Genomic DNA, 25,663 nt, shown 5'->3' on the forward strand with positions numbered 1-25,663 from the left:
AATTGATAGCATGTGAGCTGTTATACAAGAGCGTTAATTTTTCATTTTTTTTCATTTTTCAATATCTCCAGCTTTGAAATTTCAGCAGGCATTTATCTTGTGCGTCCCCCATTCACAAATCCCACTGCTAAGCATACGTCATATCATATCTTTACGTAAAGAGCATATTAGGACTTCATTTTTTGTTCGCGTGTTTGATTTATTAGTTTTTTCCCCCCTACGGGCACAGTTTCGAATTCAGTAATCACGAACATGTACAACATTGAAGAGATATATCCCTAATGTTCAACATTGATTGATTTAAGTTCTGGGTTCGAATTTCATTGCGTGAGGGTATCTATGCTGTAACCCGAAATTCACTAGACAAGAAAAGAAAAAAAAATAAAAAAGTCGTTTTCATCCGCTTATTATACAATCTGTATCGTAGAATCTCTTTCAATATAATACCTAATATTCTTTACACACAAGAAGCCCTAGAGAATTAAAAAAAAAAAAAACCTACATAATTATTTCCTTCTGATATGTGACAAATGCTACTACAGCATACAATCTATCAACAAAAATCAATTGGCTTAAACACAAAGGGACCACAAGCAAGTACATTAAGGAATAGAAGACCCTCAATACACATTTCCAAGACTTGGCAAAAGAATCTTCCCTTCGTTTCTTCTAGTGTTGGTATGAACAGAACTTTAGCAGTAACTTTGTATGGCCAGAATCCACTAATATCTTCAAGCTAGCGATGTCTTAACTTTTTAATTATTTGGGTAGCTGTCCATACGTTACATTACACCTCCCCAGATGCTCCCTATGCAGTAATTATGGCGAAATTTCCAAGATCTAGACAGCATTATTCAAGACTGACATGTATATGTTTTTTCAGCAACCACTTATATTACTATGCTGCAAGAAATGAGAAATGTTAGATCAATGCATCTTCATTTACCATAAAAAGCTTTTGGACAGTTATGACCGTATCATATATAATTAATGATTAGCATAGAATAATATAAAAAAAAGAAAGATAAAGGGTAGATAGATATATATTCATTTAAATGAAGGATATTGGAAGACATAATTTTTTAAGAAAACCATATTTATAGCAGTGGCACAATGGTTTGCATGAAATTGTTATTAAAGAAATAAATTAATAAAGAAGGGTTACTACCTGCACCTAGTGCGCTTTTATTTCCAATGCCACTTGTCTAGAATAATTCTTGCGGGTCAAAAAATACTGGGCCACCGCAGCTGCGCTGATCATAAAAAGATCACATGACACGTGGCAAAGCCTGTGAGCGAGGCCTTGCTCTCATGATTGTCTCATCACTGTGTCGAATCAATTCTGAAAGTCTCCATGGTTTCTGCCACTTCCACTTGAATTGTAGAAGCCACTGATGATGACTTCTTTTCCACCTCCATAGCTTGCCAGAAGCTTGTCCTACAATTGCTAGTTTTTTCATTGACAGCTGCCCGATGGGTATCATCTGCATTAAAAGCAAATTCACATCCGTATCCAATAAAAGACACATACCAATTTCATTTAAATGAAAATTAACTTACTCTTCTACCCTGATCTACAAATGCTGCCGATTCCCTCACTAAGCCATTAGCAACCCCTGGCGCATATTTCAGCTGTTTTGGTACTGGCACAGACACTGGAGATCCCTTCATGTCTTCATAGTGTTTCAATGAATTTGGAGAGTTTCCCTGTTGATGTCCAGTGATGATAAGTTAACTACTAACAAAGGAAGCAATATACTGATACAATGACTATAATATGCAAAAGTAAAAGTATGCCAACCAAACTTTCGCTACAACCACCACCATAAAATATCAGCTACAAAGCATATTATGACAATGACTGACAGTCCTAAATAAAGGAGACAGTCATGACTTCTGAGAAACTATGAAGCTATTTGAAAATCCTCAATTATAATTTGTTTATAGTTTAAGCAATGTAACCTACTTGTCCTTTGCTGCTACTAAATTCTGAAAACCTCAAAGTTACACTAGATAGATGTTAAACCTTCAGGTTCAAATTCATTTATAATCAAGTTCAAAAGGTCTCTAATTCAGGTGGCAGCAGCATCAAGAAAGCAAAAGCCTAAAGATCAAAGAATCTCATTATTTTGGTTTATTTTGATTACGGGGCTGATTCTACTAGACCAAGACTTTACTGGATCCTTATCATTTAATATTAGTAGGATTAGGATTGGGATTAATAAGCTGTTAATTCTGTTAGTCTTGGAACTGGGAAGTATGTTAATAAATTTATTAGTAGGTCAAGTATTTGGGGTCTACTTCGTTCAGTTGAAAATGAGGAAGTAAAAAATAGGGAGGAGGAAAATTTGGAATTAAACTAACTTTACACTGGTTTCGTATAACAAAAAAAATGTGGAGAGGCTGACAGTTGAAAGCAACGTATTTTGACTCTAGGCTAATAACTTTTGGTCTCTCCTTGTCATCAAGAAGTGAGACGAGTTTTTATTCATTGTGCCCAAGAACCTTCGGTGCCATGCCTAGGTTAATTTCTTCTACTCCTACTAACCTAGTTCTTTTTTTCTCCAACTTTATCAGGTGCCTAGATCTGATTCTTTGACAAACAACACTACAAATTAGTTATTTAATTATTTTAAACCCTGGTTAATTTTTCCTCGAATCTACTCTAGAATCCATCAAATCCTAAATCCAAAATTCGCAGACTGTTCACAGCCCTAGAACAGCACTCTGAATCAATAATTAAGGGCCGAAGTATAAAGTTATGGCATCTGTCTCCTTAATGAAATGTTTCTTATTGAGCATATAATGCTTCACCAAGCAACAATAATCTTACAGAAGCTGGTGTAGCCAATGCTGTTGCAGCATCTTGCTCTCTCACTTTTAGCTCCTTCTCAACTTCCTTTCTCTTCATCTCACTTTGCCGTAATAGACCAACAAGTTCTTTTATTTGATCTTTAATTTCCCTGATCTCCATGTCCTTCTCCCAGAGATTGCACCTGTTATTGGCATAGGAACTCAGACATCAAATTTCCATCTATAGAGTAGCACATGCCAAAATACACGAGTTAATATAGTGATTCAACTTGACTATTAATTTCATATATTCCGCTTGTTATCATACATCTGATGTTTGTTTGTGTTCAATTAGCAAATTGTTCAGTTAGCTTATTTTAGAGATTTGAAAAAAAAAACGAAAATACAAATAGAAGAGAGAAAAGTTTAGGTCAAAGCAGCACCTAGCATCTGCAACAGAATTAAACATATATTGAAGCAAATTCTTGGCTTCTCCCATTGAGCGCAACTGATTCCAGCGTCCACGATTAGTGAAGGCCCGCTCTCTTTCTTCTGCCTCGGAAAGTTGAGAAGCCATTGCCACAAGTGAATTAGACGATATGCTGAGCATGTTCTCAAGTGAAGCTATTCTGGCCATTCTTGCGTTTGGTGGCATGGACAATGCCCTGAGAAAGACAAGTTAAAAGCAACTAGTAAGACAGATCCTTTGTATATTCGATGCATTGTTATTTTACAAATCTAATATTTTGAAAAGTGAAGACTGAAGGGGTAGGCATTAGCAAATTAAATAGGATTTATATAAAAAAAGAGAAGAAAAAAACCTGGCAAATCCGTTCTTTCCTCTCGGAGGACTGAGACCCTTAGCAGCAAACTCGTTTACTTGCTTAAGCATGGCTAACTCCTCTGCAAGGGCTGCTCGCCTGAAGATTGCACCATAAAATTAAAGACAACACTATAGATCAATCCCCAACAAAAATAATTACTGAACATGTGTTACATACACTTGGCTCTGTTTCTCGTACTCAAAACGAACTTCATGCTCTTTTACCATAACTTCTAGTTCGTGATCAAGCCAACGTTGTAAGGACTTCTCATTGCTCTAAAGAAGAAACTCAAAAAACTAAAGATCACATGGATAGTAAAGCAAAACTAAGAAGAGGAAGGAAAGTTCATTACCTGCCCATTCGTTCCACTTCCATTCATTGTAACTGGAAAATGAAATAGAGTTCGAATAGTAAACAAAAGAAATCAGTCCATGCACTGATACCACCGTGCGATTCATTAAAAGACAGTCTCTTCTATTTAAGGCATTTTAAAACAACATCCATTTCAGATGCTCCGATAAACTAAAACATAAATTTTAATACCATACATGTGAAAATACAGTTCACTAAAATGAGCATCTTCTGTCATGGATTCTCGGAAGCAATGTTTTCAAACTCGGCCCGGTCATCGACTCGGTCAAGATATTGGATTACTGGGTCAGTGGTTCAATCGGATTTCAAAAAAATATATAATAAATATTAAATTATGAACATTAGTCCAAAAAATAAAAGTGGTCCAGTGGTAAGCCTTTCGATCCCCAAACAAAGGGACTCAAGTTCGAATCTTGTTACTTGTAAAATGTATATATTTTACATAATTTAACATAAAACCGGTTGAACCTAGTTTTGGTACCGGTTCAACCATGTTGAACAGCAGGTCATGACTGGTTCACCGAGCTTATACCGGTTCAACTACATGACTGATCCAATGTCCAACTTGAACCGGTGAGGGAACCAGGTCACCGAAACCCGGGTCGATCCGGCCGGTCCGAGCCGGGTTTTAAAACACTGCTCTCAAGCCTCAAAAACTTAAATTGATTATTCTCCACTAAATACAAATCATACCTAACGTGTCTCGAGTTGATGTTTTTCGAGCTTCTAACAACTCCTTTAACCTCTTGGTGGCCATCGCAGCTTCTTCAGTTTTTCTCTGAAGGACCTGAAAGATATATACATATTTATTTAACATAAGCAGTTTTTCATGTATAAGCCATGATAGTCACAAAATCAATAATAATATCAACTGTGGGGTGTTGGCCCTCTGAACCTTTTCCTTTTACCTATTAAGAATTATGCATGTTGAGTGGAAAAACATAAACAAAAGTACTCACAGAGTCACAGCATGTCTGTTTGATTTGGTTTCTTAAAATCACAAAATGAAAAATGTTTTATTTAACTCTAAAAAAAAGAGACTAACTTTCTGTATATTTGACATCTCCGGAGGAATACATATGCTAATTTTCAGCATGAGTGAATATTAATCTCTAAAAGAATGTCTGGATAATTTATAACCAAGCAGTAACACTTTTGAAATTTATGAATTCAACTTTATTTTCTAAAGTTGTTTGATTTTTTTTGGGACCTTTCGGAAGCTAGTAAAACGGTTTCCTGAAATTAGCAGGAGTTATTTATCTCAAACATGTAATCGATCTTGATTAATGTTTTACACATAGCTACACATTGTTGATTAACTTATCTGAACCCACACCATGAAAAAGGGATCACTCTGCAATTTTATTCCATACAACATCATTTTAGTGACCTCTAAATTGAACCACATCATACAGTGCAGGCTTCTAGAATCAAGAGTTCAGCCCATAAGAACAATTTATTCTTTTAGTTTTCATTACACTTATTTCATTAAAAACCTCGAAAACAAAACATAAAGGTAGAGTATCATATCTCTGTCTTTTAGTAGTTAATGCATACAGAATGTAAAGAGTGGCCCAGCTCCCTTGTAAGAAAAAAAAAACAAAAAACTGGGCAGGGAAAAAAAACTGTCCCACCACAATTTCCTCAGTCTTAATATTTATCCCTAATTTAGACTGATGAGCATTTGGCACGTGTAAGAGAAGAAAAAAGGAGAGCAGGCCGGAGAGAGTTGGGCAAGTGAAAATTGTACATATTTATGAGAGGAGAAACAGGAATGCTGATAGGACTAAGGAAGAAACAATAGGGGGAGTTGGTAACAGAATGAACACGTGACAGTAAGGTATTGGAGTGGAGAATTGTGGAATGATGGGAGAGGAAAGGATACGTGAATAAAGAGGGAGTACGAAATAGTGTGGAGACACAAAAGGATTTTGGGAAGACCAGGGTAGGCAGAGACTGTTTTTAGCTCTGATTGTATTTCTTTATTGCATTTCCGGCATTTCTTCCATTCCACTATGTGTTTCAGTTTGTAGAGCAGTAATTTTCCTTGTAAAGGAGATTCCCCCATCGAATTCTATCTTATTTTCAATATGAAGAATCAGTTCCTATCATAGACAAAATCATAACCCCTATGGATTAGAGATTATCAGTAATTTGACCTGAACAATTTTCTTAACTGAAAATTCAAACAAAGTGAACATATTGTTAAAAAGTAGACATACTTTTTAAATACTTGCAGGAGTATCCATTAACTGGAAATCTAAGAATAAAGCTTAATCACTCCAATTGCCAACAACATTGACAAAGCTCAATTGCAAATGGCTTAGGTGATTTATTTTATAAAGTATTCAAAGCAAGATTATTAAGTAAAACAAACTAACCATTGAACAACTTGGAAATTCTTACCATTTTCTGGCGCTGATTTAAAGCTTGCAGCTTATGCCTTTCATACTCATTTCTTCTTCCCTCCTTCCTTAACTGCTTTTGCAGACATATAATCAATGCAAGGTGATCAATTAGCACACTAGCTGTAAATGCAAGTAAAAAATGACATGGCCTCTAATTCCACCTTTTTTATTTTTTATTTTTTATTTTTTATTTTTTATTTTTTTTACTTTTTGTCAACCGTTTTGTATCTTTCATGTGGGTTCATCTACCACCGACCCCAATTAATTTGGGATAAAGGTGTTGTTGATGTTGATGTTGATGTTGATTTGCAAGCTTTAAGGCAGTCAGGACTCAAATTTTAAATTAAGAATGCATCGATGTTTACTATTTTACAAAGAAAGATCAACTGATAAGGAAGCAATTATTTAATTTAGGGAAAAACACTAATTGGTAAACTTTCAGCACCTTAAGATGTCTTGGAGAAGTAGCATGAAAAAATTAAATAAAGGGCAAATTCCGGTACACAAAGCTCTTTGACTTTTGAGGGTAGAGGTGAGGATTAATTGTATGCAACTTTACCCCTGCATTTTTACAAAGAGAATATTTCCTAGACTCGAACCAATGACCTTCCGGTCACAAGGAGCAATATGACTGCTGCTCCAAGGCTTGCCCGCTCATGAACAAATTAAAAAAAATGTAAAGTGAGGAAGCTTGACATACTTGCAACAGCTCCTTTTCTCTAGAAGCCTTCCACTGCCGAAACTGTTCCGCTTCTTGTTTTATCCTTTGTTGCAATTGAACCTGCAATATTAGTCAGGTTATAACAGAGCTAGTATATTACGTGATTACAGCCATGAATTTGAAGAAATACAACAGGCAACCTTTTGGGCCTTTATGGACTGTATTTCATCTTGCAGTCTCTTTGCTGCTTCATCACTTTTTTGCTTTTGCTTCAGAAGCTGGACCTGGCTCTCTTGTTTCTTCTTCAGATCCAGAATCTAGCATGCAGAGTTTTGTAAAGGTTTTTGCAATTCAGAATATCTTCCAATTTAAATCTTACAAAATGGAAAATACATTTATTTATTTAAAAAAAATGACATTGGAATCTTCACCTGTGCTTCAAGTGCTTTCAATTTTTGGGCATGGATATCCTCTAATTTCTGTGTTTGTCCATCAGAATTGGCAGCAAGATTTTCAACTTCAGCCAAAAGACAATCTCTCTCTCTCTGTATTAATAAATCAGGCGCATATATGAATATTAATTTTTTCTATAGGTCAAAATAAATTTGCATAACTTCTATTAAACCTGCACAACTCTCTTCTCATCCTCTAGTTCCATTATCTTCCTTCCGAAATGTTGCTTGAGTACTTCAGCATCAGATTCTCCAAAAAGCTTCATCTCAGACTGTACAGACATTAATCCCAATACGTACATTAATATAATATGAGACAGGATAAAATATAAAATACACTTCTAAAAGAGTCTAATTATAATGTTTTCTAATTCTCCAATAATGCTGGGAGAAAACCACTCCGCTGCTTCAATGATATTCTTTTCCTTTTGGTGTCCTGTTAATGATTAAATTCCCATGTGACGAATAATGTGATAATTTTCAGTAGCATAACAACCTTACTAAGCTATGTGCCTGCTTCATAAAGAAAATGGACTGAAGTAAAACACAGTTATTTACTAAAATAAAGCAGGACACCATATCAAGCATCAGAAATAAATTTCTCACGGTAAAGTTGCTGAAATTATGGAACAGACATCGCCCATGGTTGTGCTGTTTTCAATATGCTATTGCTTGATGCAAAATATGTCATGGATATGTCACTAATTATACATATGCACTATAACAACCTCTTTCTGCTCCAAGCGTTTATTCAATTCATGTAACTCTCTATCCATACTATTTTGCAGAAGTGTGTGCTCCCACTCTTTTGCTACTTCTTCAATTTCCCTTGAATCACCTCCTAAAATTGGCAATTGGTACCCTGAATCATTGATCACACTTTGATGGAGTAGTAGCAGAGAAAGAGATGGATAAATAACTGATTTAAGCATGACCAGAATTGGCATTAATAACATGTTAAATCCAGGCTGAAGAAGAAGAGGTTTACCTGCTGTTTCACTCATTGGATAATCAGCTGCTATGACAGGTAAGCTCCTCTTAAGCCCATCAGTCTTCACGCCGCATGTGCTACCATCCTGAAAAACATAGTTTTTAAGCTTGCATGCATAGCCTATCAAGTCAATATCCTGAACTAACTTTAATAAGTGGACTGCAAATAGCAAGATGAGATGAAAGGACAAATATAGGCATCAAAACAGTATCTAAGAAAAAATTTCTTGAGTCGAAGAAGAATATCAACAGCAAAATAAGAGGCATACATAAGCATCCTTTTCACATTGTTGTACAATAGAGCATCTACTACGGTACTCATGAAGTTCACGGCAAAGATCTTCATTAGAAGCTTCAAGCCAAGCAATCCTTTCCTTAAGGACCTACATAATCAGTTATAAGATGATTATATATTTATGATCTGAATACAAAGCATTTCAATGTATGTAATTAAGGTAAATCAAAGAAGTATCCATAAAAATAGAGGCACAATCCCAATTAAGGGTAGAATACTTTTCTTTTTAACAACCAACACCATAATGGGTATTGATTGGGGTTCCTAACCATGCACCATAATTCTAAACCATTAGACGCTACCACTAGCCCATTACAGGAAATATATTAAAGTAATCAAGACGCCACTGAAGATTCAAGTTAAAAGAAGCCAACTACCTGAACTTCCTCTGAGGAGCCGCCAGAACGAGCACAAAGTTCTGCCTGCAAATACTCCAGTTGTTGTCGCATTTTTAGCATCTCATTGGACATGGGGTCTCTATTAATCTACAGAAGAATAAACAAAAATTAGCATCAATGACTATCATAACAAAATTATCTCGATTTTGCCAAATGAAAGATAAGGAACAAAAAATTTATGCAGATACTTACAACAGGCTTATTTTGGATATTGCGTGCACGATTTGCGTACTTTAAAGTGTTAAGGGTTTCCTCAGCATTAATATCAGCAGGACTTATGCAGGCTGAAATAGAAATATCTTTGATGTAAGAAGAAAAAAGATAAATTCAGCAACAATAAAAGAAGTAAAGTCAACATTGACATGCAACTTGAAAGGTTTGGAAGTAAAGCTGAAAAATAGAATACAGCATTCTAATCCTTTCCACCAATCATTTAGTACCATAGAGAAGTTGCAAGAAATTCAAATCCGCTGAAACATAATTTCAACAGTTTCCAGAGTATGGGAAGATAGGTTTGAGAATGTAAAATATAAAAAAAATAGTTTACGCATTGTTATGGTGTCTTAATTCGTTTTTAACATTTCGAGCCTCCCTGTTTTTTTTTTTCATTTGAAAGACACAACTGTGTTGATGAACATAAATTAACAAAGAGAACAGGATTAAAAAAAATCAGATTAGTAACTAGAGCTCTGTGCATTAGAAATATTGCTTGAAGTTGACGATCAATTACTGGATAGAAATAAATAAAAATTATTGGTATACAAAGAAAGTATTAGAAACAACTGACCTATCATAACAGTTCTGCTGTTACCTCCAAGTGAATCCTGCAAAATCATTTAACTTTTATCTAGAAATATATAAAAATATAAACATAATTAAACTGAAAAGATCAAAGAAAGAAAAATTGAAAACAAATATTTCATACACATGTTTCCTGTTTTATATTGTATTCTTTTATCAGTAATAATTTTTTTCTTCTAGGCAATTGTAGTATTCCAGTTCAGAATGATCCAGATCCAGTACAGGTGAGATTTCGCGAAAAAAAGGATGTGTTCATAGCATAACACAATCTGAAAATAAAGAGCTTCTTATGGATTTCTACGTTGATGAATTTGGAGTAATGAGAGATACAGGTCACACTGATTCTTCTCTACATAAAGTACCTTCAACATCACAATAAAGAGAAGTGTATACTGTAAGAAGGAAGCGAAGTATAAAGATATCAAACCTGCAAAAGCCTAGTAAGTTTACTATCCCTATATGGAACATGAACGCCTTCCTTTCGCTTCTTTTCATCACCAAGTGCACTAATAACATTACCAAGTGCTAGAAGGCCTTTGTTAATGTGAACTCCTGTTTGAAAAGATTAAATGACTAGTGAATACATAATGTCAAAAGCATGCTTAAAAGATAAAAGTGAAAAATGTTTCAAACTAACCTTCCTTAAAACGCAAACCATTAGAACCTGTTCTTTTAGCTCGTTCTGATCCAGCAAGATCCACTAAGTGCAACTTGGCACAGAGATACTCTTCATTCATGATATCATTTAAACAGTTGTCACTAGGACTGTTCACCTTCCGCATTTGCTCTAAAGTGATGGTGAAGATGGCATGAGATCGACTAGTTGAACACATAATAAAAGAATAATAAGTAATAGAAGAGAATTCTAGCTGAATAGAGAGTAACAGCAGTTTGAGGCACAACTTTTTAATCTTGGATCGATACCACCAAGTTGCTGAAAAATTCATTGCAAAAATCATTATAAGTGTTGCAAAATTGCAAGCATTCTCGTAGTGACAAAAGATCCATCTATTAATTATTCACTATAATAACCAGAAATCCATAGCATTTCATACAGAACTGGTTTTAAAGGATATAACACAAAGCTCAGTCCCATCGTTAGATGCTTAAACTGCAGCAGAGTTAAAGGTAAAAAATATCCAATTTCTTAAGTTAGTTATTGATTTATTATCTGAATTTTATGCGGCACAGCTCTTGCTCTAATGGCATCTTGCAGTCACATGTTATCCAGAAGTAGTTTATGAATCTAAAAATCATATAAAAAAAATATTTCATGAATAAAAACTAATTTGTGGAGTTCAAAGAAGTGAAGAAAAATGCATTATCAACCTGGATTGGTTGTTCATATTTGTGCTCCCAGTTGCTCTGCTCAATGATCCCTGTTCCAGGCAAGCAGCCATTTCTTTTAGTGTTGTGACACTGACTTCAGTAGATCCTGCAAGGGTAATGACACCATTTGATGTCTCACGTATTTGTATTGGTGGCTTCCCAGGAGATGTAATTTTTCCTGCATGTCCATTTACAGTTTCTGGTTTGCTCATAGAGGAGGGATCCAGCAAGTCTCTTACTTCTTCTTTAAGAATCTTTTCACAATGAAATATTGTTATCAGATACTTAATCTAAATAACTTAGCAAATATGAAATTTATTAGTTTCAGATATTAAAGCACAACTAAACTACAAAAACCATGCTGCAAGCAGTATCAAACTTATCAACAGACCTCAATAAAGGAAACGTGCAACTGAAATTCAATCTGGTGCTTTAAGGTTCCAATTTTGTTGAACAAAACGTTCATAACTTGGGGGACTATTCCTGTTTGGCAACCATCTTTAAAGCCAGTTCCCATGGTGTACGTTTTCCCAGAGCCTGTCTGCAATGGAGTGAAAGTGTCAAATCCAAAAGAGCTACAAGTGTAGTAGCATGAAACTTCTTTTTCCTTTAGCAGTGACTATACCTGGCCATAAGCGAGAACAGTAGCATTATATCCTTGGAACAAACCATCAACAAGGGGAGCAACACATTCTTCAAACATGGCACACGAGGGAGAACCAGTGCTTCCATAAACATGATCAAATGTAAAGGAGTGGGCGCCAATTTGTACCTGTATTATAGTGACACACAGCATATGATTCCCCAGCCAAATTTTCATCTACTTAAAGGATACTATTATAGGGTGCCATTTCAGAAGTAGGTGCCTAAATGGCTTAAAATAAACCATAATCAATTGTTATCCATGCAAACATGGGAAAATATACTGAATATTGACTCTCTTTGAAAACAAAAGAGAATCACTAACAGATTTCAATTGGAGATAGAAGACATATAGAGAAAATTCAGCTTGATAACTTTATAAAGAAGAGGAGACTACGACCTATCATTACAAAAAGGAAATCAGCGTATAATTTCTAACCAGAAATAGAATGAAGTCAAATATCCCAATTAGGTAAGTATCAGACCACTCTATAGTTTTCGAAGACACATCTTTAGTTACTTGAGCAGTTTCGGATCCAGATCTACCACATAAGGCTATAAGTCAAAAGGGGAAATAGCTAGAATGCAGGAGTTAAACATTGTTGAGAGTCAACGACAATGCGCTTCAGTTTTCACATTTGATGAATGAATGAATGACACTGTTGAGTTGAGAGTAAGTGAACCTGAGGCTTCCCAGGTACGACGGTGACACAATCTTTGCAGCCTTGAAGTTTCTCGTCGGCGATGAGTGGCCGAACATTGACCGCAACCTTCACGCAACAATCTTCCCCTGCTTCCATGGGGAAGCAGCTTACAAACAGAGTGAGACACACAGAGAGAGAGAGAGAGAGAGCTCTGACCAGAGATCAATTCGCTTCCACGAGAAAGAAGAAGCTGAAACTGAAAGAGTCTCCGACAACGCTAGAGAGAAATTAATATAGTTAGAGATGGAAAGAGAGAGTGTGTATGAGCGAGAATAAAGGGTAATTGTGGAAATAAGAGGGTCTGAATCTGATAAACAAGCTGCGCCAGGTAACTGTAAAGACAACAACCACTATCATTTTCCCTTCACTCTCACTGCATTGTGGTCGCGTGCTTTCAACCTTTTCTGATTCTCACCTTCTTTCCCAATCTGCCCCTCCTAACGGCGCTGTACACCTGTACTCCCGCATAAAATGTTCTGTTCCCGTTTTCACCGTATTTAATTATTATTTATCACCCGTTGGCTTAATACTTGTGCTCTTTTTCATTTTAATTAATACTTTTTCGAGGATTCTTTTTTTTTTTTTTTTCATGTATTTCACAAAAAGTTAAAAAAGAAAAGATAATAAATAAGGCAGGTGAAAGGAGAAGAAGGGTATGAAAGAGAGCAAGTTCGAGAGAATGGAACAAACCTAACGTAATCTAGTTGAGATGTGGATTTGAGAACAAAAGTAGGAAAAGGAATAACACAACGCACAAAGCCACGTGATGCGGAACCGGATACAGTACTCCATTATGGAAGGGGGAGAGCTTTGTGCCTTTGACGGTACCCAGTCATAATCACTGTCGTCCATTTTCACAGGTGCCACAGTAATAGTATACTTGTTCCTTAGTTTCTTGAGTCAGGGTTTGCATGTGTGCATATACGTCGTGTGCATATTTTAGGTTTATAAATTTTCATCCTCAGTGCATTTTTGTCTCAAATTTCTCCCTAACACTGTTTAGGCATATGCAAATAGTATGATATATTGATTTAATTACGAAGCCGACCACTTAAGCCAAGTTTAGGCAACTTTTAGGATGGGTTTGGTATAAGTATTTTAATCGGAACGATGGAAAAGTAGGGTTGGATTTATTTTTTGACTATGTTTAGTATTAAGAAACATAAGAAATTCTCAGCCAAATAATTTTTCCAGCATTTGAGTTTGTAACTATAGTCTGAAAAAAAAAATCTCTCCTTACGTATGGTATTTTTCTCCCTTGAATTCGGATTCTGATTTTTAAGTTTTGGGACTAAAATGTCCTCTTGTTTCATGACTGACATACAATATTTTCAAAAATGATGGATAATTTGATAAATTCGATTCACAATCCTATCAGTATTTTATAATCAACTAAACAGAGCATCAGTCAACTCAACTCAACTTTTATGGCAATATTTTGGGCTATCAAACATATTTTCGTTATTTTTCAGGACAAAATATTTTTCTACCATATTCATAGGAATTTTTTTTTTCGGTAAAAAAAAAATTATCTCTTGCACCAAAGACTCCCTAAAATCATTAATTCTACATAAAATTGTTAGGCCGAGGGAGAGATACGAAAAAAAGAAAAAAGAAAAAGGACTACAGATCAAGATTGGACCGAAAGATAGGAGGGGAAAAAAAACAGCAAGAAAAAGAAAGAAAGAAATAAAGGTAGCACAAGAGTATAAGGAAAAGGGAGTAGAGGCCTTGGATTTGGGTAATATAACGTTAGAGTTGACAGAAAAAAGAAAAGACCCACCTATTGGCCAAATCCAGCTGGGCTGGACTCTCCACTCACATGGCGCTTAGCTTCTATAATATAGTGGGGGCCATGGGCTGTGGGAGTGGCAGCTCATAAATTCATCTTTGTAGTATGCCACTTTAAGCATAGTATCACCCCTTGCCTGTCAGTGTGAACCGTCGAAGTGTATGTCTACCTGTAAAACCAGCACATTTGTAGACGTAACAATCAAGAATTAACAACAAATAGAAGTTCCAACGGTACTGTACCCCAACATAAACCAATAAAATTTGAGTGATATTATGCGTACGTCACTTTCATATGTACGCATCTTCCTATTTTAATTTTAAGTAAAACTATATATCTACACACATTATGATTTATTTTATTCGATATTCGATCTTTGAAAGTTTTATATATTAATTTGTATTTATACTTTTTATTATTCAATTGTAATTAATATTACTAGATTTTTATATGTTTAGGTTTTAATTTTTGTTTCACATTCTAAATGATGAGTAATTGAATCTTATATTAGCTAGGAATGAATTAAGTAAGATATTTATAAATTTAATATCTTAAGATTTTGGATTAAAATGTAATATATATTAAGTTTACTGTTATTTGTTTTTTTTTAAATATTATTTGACTTTCTTACTAACCCATTAAATATTAATTATGTTCTCCCTCCAACCGGGGAAATTGTAATTCATTTAAGTGGAATATCCATAAACTAAACTCAACGCTTTCTATCTCAGTATTATTCTCTTGTTCGTCGAATTTTTCCTACCGACTAAGATATGATATAGGCATGCATGCAAAACGCCAAGTAATTTACCCCTTCACAAAAATGACTCTACTTTTACTCCTTGTTTTTATCTTTTCATTATAAGAAAATCAAGGAAAATCATGCACTCTTATATGAACTTTAGACTTGTACTTGCATCGCCACCCATTCAAAAGACAATAGAGTTTGATAATTGAATGATTCCACACCTCCGATCCATTCTCCTCCGAGACAGCATATTCCATTGAATTTTCAGCTACAAATTAAAAGACAACATTTAACAAGAACCTCTGCACGCATCCTAGTATCCTAGCTGTCTCTATATATAATTAAACATACGTCCACGTCTTGTTAAGGGGAGTACATTCATTATTATTTTAATAAAAAGCAGGAAACGGGGCAAAAAAATTAGGAGCGTTTGAAAAACAGTTCAAAGTTGTTGCACGGGGGCCACCAATGCGGATGACAGGAAAAGATGTAAGATTTTGGTGACTGGTGAGTGCAGTTTGATGGTATATATTGACTACACTGCTTTAAGTTGAAGGTCCACACACCATGAGCGAGCTTGCTTGCAGATAGATTTATATATCAAGCTAAACTCATTTATAAATAATATTGGGCTTTCGCTTTTTTTGTAGGGAGAGGCAGGGGCCATACCTGATGTACATTTTCAAGAGCTCAGCTACATGTTGTCCTTAGCTAATAAATATAGGACAATATATATCAATGTCACATAGCATAGCAAATATAGAACATTCATGTGAGGTTGCGTGACACTTTTGAAATACTATAATACGATTTCCTGGGTAGCAACTGGTAGGTACTCCATTCTGGATTATGGACTTATACAAATGTATTTATGTTCACAGAGACTCAACAAAAGTTTACGTACGTTGAAGTATTTTAGGGTATCAAAAACATTCTTAATAGTACCGTATTTAGAAATTTCATCATTATTGCTGCTCGAGAGTTTAAAAATGGAAAGTTATAGTTTTGGCCATGGTAGTGTGTGAAAAAACCATTCTAACTAGGTAAGGATTTTGAACATTTTTATTTTATTGTTCAATCCCAAATCGAAAATGACCTCTCCTCTATATGTCACTTTGCCTGGCTTTTCTTTTCATGTGATGGTGGACTACAAGGAAAGCAAACTTGCAGTAAAAACAATTGTTCTTTTTTATCAGCATTAATTTCTCTGCCATCTTTATTTTGAAGGAAGAAATAAGAACTGTCGGGAGGGAGGGTGGGTGCATAAGTGATAAAACCCCAACCTCAAGCTTCCTTTCAACCTAACTCTTCATTCATTGGATTTTGTCATCCAAACGTTACCTCAGATGCAAACAAAGCAACCACAAAGTGGTTCCCACTCAACTGTTTATTTGGGCTTCGCATGACAACACGTCTTTTTTTAGCACCTGTAGTTAAATGGACACTTGCGACTAACATCAGGCGGAATTTGTAAGTGTTTCTTCTAGCGATGTATATAATTCAAAATTGCATTCAACTACCAATAATATAATATATAATAATAAAAATATTTTTATTTAATAATTTATTTTTTTGGGGAGTTGGTTAGAGCTTTATAATTTAAGAGATGCACCGACACGGACACGAGACACGACTAGATACGACACATTAATTCTAAAACATGTCATATTCCGACACGTTGGGACACGTTTTGATATTACATAATATTTTTAATATATATAATATAATTTATATTTAATACATATAACAGCTCATAATAAGTTATATAACCAATCAAATATTCAAATTTTATAACATAAATATAAACAAAAATAATTTTTCATATTTTATTAATTTTTCATGTCAAATTTTCTAACATAGAAAAATTGATTTATAAATTATTTTTCATATTTAGTTAATAAAATAAAATTTATTTCAAAAAAAAAAATGTGTCAAATGCTTGTCGGAGCGTTGACCGCGTGTCGAAAACAGTTGACTGCATGTCGAAACATGTCAAAGCGTTGATCACGTGTCCCAAAATATTGACCGCGTGTCGGAACGTGTCGGTGTCCGACACGCATCTTTCCATTTTTTTTTGCGTGTCTGTGCTATGCAGTTTAAGGGCGCGTAGAGTTTGATTTCTGCAGCTTCGTTCTTTTAATAAAAAGTTAATTTTTTAAACCCTAAAAATAGTTTTTAATATGGTCGCCAGTGTCAATAAAATCGGATCGATCCGACCGGGTTGACTCGAAAATTGGTAAACTGGTCATATAACCGGTCTGGTTGAAGCAATGAACCGGCCATGCATCAGAACCGCTGCGACCCGGTCTGACCCGACCGGTTTTCATGAAAATCGGTGACTCGGTCGGTTAATCGGTGACCCGACCCGGTCTCAAAAAAAAATTCCATTTTTTTTCAAAAAAAAAATCATAATGGACATATTTGAATATTTTTTTGCTTATTGATTTACATAAGCTATGTACCTAAACCACTAATATTATCTCAATTATGCACTATGTAGAAAATTTTGATTTGATTTATAATTAGAGATGTCATTTTCTGAACCTAAAGTCTCGTATCACGATCATTATATTTTTGTTTGATCCTTTATTGGATAATAATATGTGATTTATTATTTTTATATTAAAATATTTGAAATTTTTATCATTTTTTTAGAAATTTGAGTATGCTTATAATTTTTTTAATATAAATTATAAATTTGCATATAATTATCGGGTCATGCGGTTGAACCAGTGACCCACTGGTTGAACCAGTGACCAAATGACTCCGTACCTCAACCGGGTCAATGACCGAACCGATTTTAATAACCTTTAACGGTAGCTCTGTATATATTATCCATGTTTCAAAAAAAAAACTCTTGATGTTGTGCGCCTATAAATTATTTAGACTCCAATTCTATCAGATTTTTTTACGTGAGGAGATATGTTAAAGAAAAATAATATAATATAAAATAATAAAAATACCTTCACATGTTTTACATAAAACTTTTGAGTTGAATATTTCTTTACCTCATGAGTTGCCTCGAAAGTATTGATAAAAGGCTTTAGAGTTAATTATGATAAAAACATTAACCCAACCAATTGCGTCCTCCTTCAAAGTTACTCAACAACAAACCAAATTGCTCTATGTGTGTGTCTCTCTCTCTATATGGTTATGTTATTTGTTAGTAAATTAAATTTATAGTTGTGTTTGGAATTATTAAAAATGAATAAATTGTTTCGTTTTGATTTGATTTAAAAAATCATATTCTATACTTCATTTTTTTATTTAAATTTGATTCTGAATTGATTTTTTTTATGTTTTTATCCTTATATAGGATAAAAGACCATGTAGAGTTAGTATTGATTAAGTATTCTATTTATTTAGAATCAAATCAAATTCAAACAAACACTACCATATAAAATATGGTATTTGATTTTAAATTATTAAAATTCTGATATTTTAGAAATTAAATATTTTTATTTTCTAAAATTTTAATTTTCAAATACAATATTTTATATCAAATATTATTTTTTTTAACATTCTAAACTTATTTTGCTTCACTTTAAACAATCAAGGGTTGATTCCTTGATAGAAAGCAGAATAAAAATAAAAATTATTACATCAATATGAAAAGAGTGAGAATGGATTATTATATTTGTTTAAACTTTATTTCATCATAAAATATTTAAATATTATTCTTTTCATAATTAAAATATAAAATTAAAATATAAATAATATTTTAATTACAAATATTGAAATATAATTTAAGGATTTAATTTTAAGTACTCTTAGTATAAGATTTTTTACGACAATTATAAATTGCATGTGTATTATATACATCATTAAAACAATTGACTTTCAAACTATTTCAAACGTTACACTCTTTTATTGACGTGGTAGTGAATGATTGAGTAATAATATAAAGTTATAATTTAAAATTTTAGTGCTTCAAAATTAAATTTATAATTAAGTTAAGTATCAACTCATTCTATTATGCAAAGAATGGAAATTAATACCTTTTTAAGAAACAACAATCATTCGTATCTGAAGATTTGGAATAAAATTATAATTCATAGATTCGTTATTTTTCAAATAACCAAAAAGATATTGTATAAAATTAATATAATATATTAATCTATAATTTATAAATTAAGGAAACATTATAAAATTTTAATTAAATATATATCTAGATAATATATGAGTTGTACTACGGGTAGGTCAAATAATCTTTTTTAAAGGTCTATTTTTAAACTACTTCATTAAATATATTTTGTTTTAAAAAAAAATTAAATTCTAACTTGTTTGCTAAATGAATTGGGTCGAAATAAGTTAAGCTATAAACTCCTGATGACTCGTCTCATATATTTTCATCCTTAATTGTCTCCACCTTCTAATACAATCCACTTTTTTTTTATTTTTTTTATAAAGTAGCAAGATGAATAAATATAAATACACATATCAACTCTGGGTAGGACTATTGGCACTCATGACTAATTATTTATACTTCCTATAACTAATTTTAATCTATCAAATTTCTCTTTTACTTAAGTCAAACCTATATTAATCATATTCATATTTTTCTATTCACGTTCTCACAATATTAAATATTTTTATTTTTATTTATTCATTTAAACCCTAACAATTTTTATTTTTTATTTCTTGCCAAAACATATCATTATAAGGTAAAAATACTAGCAAGAGGTTTGTTTGTGTTTCTCCCTTCATTTATTTTCATAACCTTCATTTATGAATCATAACCTTTATGATTCATATTGTGCTTTTGTCACTATTATTTTTCCATTTTTAATAAATAATAATAATTTATACAATATTTAATTTTTTGTTCCCCCACTTTTTTCAAGTCCCGCACTCTCACAATGTCAGTCAGAATTTTCTGGAAGATACTCTGCGAGTCCCATAAATCCATAATCATTGCAGCGGATTATAGCACTAGCACATAACAAAAAGAGATGCAAACACATCAATCACCGCAAAAACAGATTAGAGAGAAACAGTCTAAACCGTTCAGGTAACCACACTAAATAAAATTTATAATCATTATTTAAAGTAACATTTAAAAAAAATCAAATTGCTTATATATCAATAACCCTATAGCAAACGATGAAATATTAATATGATAGAAATGCAAACACATATTGCAATATTCCCAGCAACCAAAAGCTTATAACTTTGAAACAGATGGATCAACGGCAAGCAAACTAGGGAATAAAAGAAGAAAAGAGGTATTCACTACCCGCCTAGGGCCACAAAATATAGCACAGTATCTAATTGAAAGTAACTTGGGAAATTAAATGAAAGTTAGTTAAAAAGTAGTGCATTTATGCAATTGGTGTACCAACAGCTACGCCCATAAAACATAGTTAGAATCTTGAATATAATCAGCCTTTTGCTTCTTAATTATGCGACCTGCTTGATTCCCCGTAAACCAAGATAACATTTTCATTAGAGCAAGAGCACAATCACATGGTTGAGGAATTAAAACCTACACGATTCATTTCTTGGGAAATTGGGCAGCTGTAAGTAGGAACTAGCTTTTGCTTCATGCTTCGAGGTTGCTAACTCTGCGCCACTGCTTTCTTTATTCTCAACCCAGACTTCGTTACCCCACTTTTTTCCCTGTGCTTTTCTACCCATGTGGACCTTTAAATCACATGCTCCACCTCCTTTGCATCAATAACATCATTCCCAACGCTCCTTTTTTCTGACCAATCTCGCATCTTTCTGCCTCCTTTGGCCTTATCATTCTCTCCCAGGCAACTCTTCATTTTATTTATCAGAATCATTAATTAATTATAATATAATTAGAACTAGCTTGGACTATTGTCTTAAGGTCCAATAGCGCAGTTTTGTTGACTCCCGTGCACTCATTTCATGTACACCAAACACAACTTTCATAGAAATGGATATGATTATACCATAACCTAATCATCTAAGGGTGACCCAACCCTTGTCCACAAAATGTAAATAGGCAACCTAATTTTGTGCTTTGCTTAATTTAATATCGTTCTTGGTTATATCATGTATTGGATAAAAAAAAAGGCAATGCATAATTGCATACCTCCAAATTAAGTATCTTCTCCCCCTTGCTGTGGACTTTAATCTTAAAGCAAGGAGTTGGAGACACAACATGTGCTGAGTTACAAGCTTTCATCCATATCATTAGCATGCGCTGTCGGAGGCCTAGCTAGATAAGTACATATAAATGCATGGCTTTTAGGACAATGAGTAGTGGCATATATGATTGGTTATTTGGGGAACATTAGCTCCTCACTAATACATATCCAATCACGTGTTCTGGCTAAAAGCACGCGCATGTTTAGTAATAGTAAGAATAATTGTGCAAAGTATATATAACTTGTCCCATTTAAGTCCACAGGTGCCCTCAAATATGCAAGCCCTATGTGGTCTATTAAATAACCACTGCTTATGGACAAGTAACAATATGGGACCAATAGAATTGAGGGCACAACAGCCCAAAGGCTCGGTTGATTTATGGCCCTTTACTTTCTGGACATAATGCTTGAACTTTAGTTTGATCTATTTTCTGGACTATAGTTCATGAATATTACAACCCGGCCCACTTCCCATGTTAATGTTTGATTAAAAAAAAAGGCGATGTGTCTGGCATCAACGGCAGTGACATGTTAGCTAGTAGCTACGGCCCGATAAGCGTACCAGGAAAAGAAAAAAGAAAAACATGTTTCCATGGAAAATATTATCCGTACTACAAAATAGCGAATATTCAGTATATTTTTTTTATCAAATATAAAAAATTATATATGTATACTACTTTTATTTTTATAATTATATATTTCATATTTTTTTCCTTTTTAAAAAAAGGGAATACTTGTTATCAAAAAAAAAAAAAAAGGGAATACTTATTCCATGAGCACCGAAAATATGCTCCTTCCCATTATGCTTATCTAAAAAAATAGGGATAACTTTATTTTCACTTCAGATGGTTGCGTGGTTTGTTACTTAGACCTTTTGTGCTTTCAAATTTGTCACTTAGACATATTGTTATTGTAAAAATATATCATTTAACCTTATGTGATTTCAAATTATCACATATATTTATTGTGGTTATAAAAAGATATCACTTAAATTCATTGCGGTCTTTTACGTGCACTCATATATATGATATTTATTTAAATATATCACTATAAGAGCTTTATTCACGATAAAAAGGAATATTTATTTTATTTGAAATAAATTTATTAGATGATGCATATTTAAGTTTTGTGGTCTTATATTTTTATCGTAAAAATAATTTAAGTCAAATATTATTTTATTTTATTTGATATTGTTATAATATTTTAAAAAAATTAAAAATAAATAATTTATTTAACTAATACGTCTTTAATTTATTTTAAATAATATTCTTAATTTTAAATATATATTTTTACATAACTAAAAAAGTTTAATATGATTTTTAAAATAATTTCAAAATAAATAACTTTAAATAATTTTTAAATTTAATCATTGATAATTTATTTTATTAAGAGTGTATTTGATAATAGGGTTTAAAATTTCTAAAATTACTTTAGATAACTTTATTTAATATTCACTAAAATACACACATAAAAATGTGTGGGGTCCATATTTTCTTTTTTTCTATTTTCTTCACATGGGTTCATATGGATCTCACACGTTTTTGTGTGTATTTTTTTAGTGAAACATTAGGTAAAATTATCCAAAGTAACTTTAAAAACTTTAAACCCTTGATAGAATCATAATTATATAAAATAAAAGTTAGAAAAAAATTATATTTATAAGATCATCAGGGTCTAAGTAGTCTATTTTTGTAACCACAATAGATGTAAATGAATGTTTAAAATCACAAGAGGTTAAATAATAAACTTATTTAATCATAGTGAATATGAACGATAAATTTGAAATCACAACGGGTTAAGTAATGCACCATTAAACCACTAGAAGTAAAAATAAAATTTTCCCAAAAAAATAACAACCACACTATTTGTCATTTTGAAATTATGTAACGATAATTATGTTAAAAAAAATATGAAGCTAGCTTGTCGCATTTTGAGATGAGTTTGTGTAAGGATCTGATCTGAAATTTATTCAAAAATAAATTAAATTTATGATGACGTCATTAATTTTATTTTATTTTTTTTCATTTTATAAAATTTATATAAAGATTCGAGTATCTGATTGTTCACAAAGAAAGGTAAAACATAATTCCATTAACATGTTTAAAAGGTAAATTAATTGTATAAATTATCAATAATTTTAAAAACATTTTCTTATTCCTCAAATATAAAAATTATTTACAGGTCTGACAGAATATTATGGGGTTCCTGAATCTAATCCAAGTCCAAACTGTAGAAGTTGCATAATGGAGACGTGGAATTGGAGTTTCCCTTACTACTTTATTATTATTATGAGTTATTTGCAATCCATTTTTGGTGCACTCTTCTCTCTATTTCAACCCTGGCAGCGATTGAGTAGTTCTGGCTATGTTTTCTTCTGCTTCATTGTCCCCTTATCTTGCAAGTGCCGCAATTACAGCTGTTGACATCCTTGAGGAAAGTCCCAGTCTGATATGAAAACTGAAGAATAACATTGCTGTGTTATGGAAACGTGAGCTTTGATGTACGTTAGAACTTGGAAATGATTTACATTAGACGATTGAAATTCTATTTTTGGCATTTGCACTAATTCTGACCTCTCAGGAAGAAAAAAAAATAAAAATTACTCTGACCTTTGACCATTTTAAGGAAGGATTGACACGCAATTATATTCTGATTCTCATGTTTATCTTCGGGACACTAATTCTGATTTTTTATTTTTCTTAATAAGTTGTCAAATGCCAACCACCCATTACAAAAGCAAATTTGATGAAATTCTTCTTAAGTGGTCATCAAATATAATGGTGGATTTAGTCTTTTACATTTAATTGATAGACGACTTCAATGGTTGAAATCTGTTTTGAATTGGGAGATTAATAAAATTTATTTTGGCTTGATTGGGGGTATTTGGTAGAGAATTTTTTTTTTTTTTTATTAAGAAAATGTAATTAAGAGGGACATGGTGGGAAATGAAGTTTGGTAGAAAAATTAAAAAAAATGTTGTTTGGTTGGCCAAAATTATACCGAAGAAATTGGGTAGAATTTTACACGTCTATGTTTGGTTGAAGATAAAATATTGATGAGTAAATGTGTTAAAATTACCAAATTAACCCCTTTTTAATTTTTGAATGTCAATAGAAGTAGATATTTCCTCCACCGTGTTCCGTCATCTATATCTCTGTCTCTCATACCAACAGAGTCTCAGATTACATTTGGATGAGGGACATTTCAGTCTACAATATCGCGCCAATTTTTTCACTTCCTAGTCTTATGCAAATACCACCTCTGAGGTGGTATTCGCAAACAGTGTTTTTGACATTTTACATACAACTTGAGTTTGCATGGATAACAAGGTTGCCTGGTTTTATTTTTCTTAACCCTCTACTAAACATGACATTAATGATATCACACTCTCACTTACCCATCCATCCCATCAGAAATCATCTACCAAACGCTACCTTAAAAATTTAGGTTTTATAAGAGTTATGTTGTAGGAAAAGTGATTGTGTAATGTTATAGAGATTCGTTTTGCGTGCCTTAGTTTTTTTTTCTTCAAAAAGTGCGGGCCCCACAAAATATTGTATGTGTAAGAAAATTTTTTGGTCATGATACATGATAGATGCAAACTCCTAAAAATTTCTCCCTATTGTACTACGTATTTCGTTTCCAATCGTTTGGTGTATAGCCGAATCTTAATAAATAAATGAGTAAATACCCTTTTTGGTCCTTAGCAAATTTTACGATACCCGTTTTAATCTCTAGCAAATAAAAAAGCCCATCGTGGTCCCTAAGAAATTCAAAATAGACCCATTTAGTTAAAATCGTGGTCCCTCACAAATTCAAAAAGGACCCATATTAGTCCCTAAAAGGACTAAAATTGGTCCATTTTGAATTTCTTAGGGACCACGATGAGCCTTTTTATTTGCTAGGAACTTAAACAGGCATCGTGAAATTTGTTGAGGACCAAAAAAGGTATTTACTCTAAATAAATAAATGGATTTTTCCCCTTGAAAATGTTTTCATAATAAGTTGAAAAGTAAAATGTGAACTAATAATCGTATAAATAGAAATTTCAACGATTGAATAACCAATTCTGAAAGTCACGCAATTTTAATGAGTAATACAATTATTTAATTTAATATATTTTTATGATAATAATAATAATAAAATATATACTATTTATTAAATAATTCTGTGCATTGCACGCCTTGAAAACTAATATATTAAAGGCTTTAATATTTTTAAAGTGAATGTAGATAAATTATATATTTGCTCCTAAAACGACGTCGTTTTGGGTTGAAAAATTAAAAAATTATAATAAAAAAGACTATTATAGCCTTAAAATAAATTATAATTACAAAA

General features: G+C 32.8%; 1 protein-coding gene across 2 annotated transcripts; it reads right to left on the reverse strand.

Annotated features, from left to right (window-relative positions):
• Positions 1–429: 429 nt before the first annotated feature.
• Positions 430–12,927, reverse strand: LOC133289258 (kinesin-like protein KIN-4A). 2 transcript variants are annotated; one of them, XM_061487154.1, is made up of 26 exons: positions 12,649–12,927; positions 11,949–12,095; positions 11,715–11,864; positions 11,324–11,577; positions 10,632–10,813; positions 10,422–10,546; positions 9,981–10,017; positions 9,386–9,477; positions 9,173–9,280; positions 8,770–8,883; positions 8,499–8,586; positions 8,239–8,351; positions 7,684–7,782; positions 7,490–7,603; positions 7,259–7,375; positions 7,098–7,178; positions 6,396–6,467; positions 4,683–4,776; positions 3,970–4,001; positions 3,795–3,892; positions 3,615–3,713; positions 3,237–3,458; positions 2,834–2,996; positions 1,561–1,707; positions 1,169–1,484; positions 430–903 (listed from the first exon to the last, which is right to left on the reverse strand). In XM_061487154.1, the coding sequence occupies exons 1-25, from the start codon at positions 12,763–12,765 to the stop codon at positions 1,269–1,271; spliced, it is 3,081 nt and encodes a 1,026-aa protein (XP_061343138.1). In that variant the 5' UTR covers positions 12,766–12,927; the 3' UTR covers positions 430–903; positions 1,169–1,268. The 2 variants fall into 2 exon arrangements, with proteins under 2 accessions (XP_061343138.1, XP_061343137.1); XM_061487153.1 differs by having other exon boundaries at positions 8,239–8,372.
• Positions 12,928–25,663: the final 12,736 nt, after the last annotated feature.

The sequence above is a fragment of the Gastrolobium bilobum genome, unplaced genomic scaffold (assembly GCF_033153095.1).
Source record: "Gastrolobium bilobum isolate Gb01-03AN ecotype WA unplaced genomic scaffold, APGP_CSIRO_Gbil_v1 utg9887, whole genome shotgun sequence".
In the NCBI taxonomy this organism is placed as follows: Eukaryota; Viridiplantae; Streptophyta; class Magnoliopsida; order Fabales; family Fabaceae; genus Gastrolobium; species Gastrolobium bilobum.

Coding starts and splice junctions, on each gene's coding strand:
- LOC133289258 (XM_061487153.1), bottom strand. CDS start 12,765: ATGGAAGCAGGGGAAGATTGTTGCGTGAAGGTTGCGGTCAATGTTCGG. Junction 3,714..3,794: donor TACGAGAAACAGAGCCAAGT/GTATGTAACACA, acceptor TGCAATCTTCAG/GCGAGCAGCCCTTGCAGAGG. Junction 2,997..3,236: donor AATTCTGTTGCAGATGCTAG/GTGCTGCTTTGA, acceptor TGCCAATAACAG/GTGCAATCTCTGGGAGAAGG.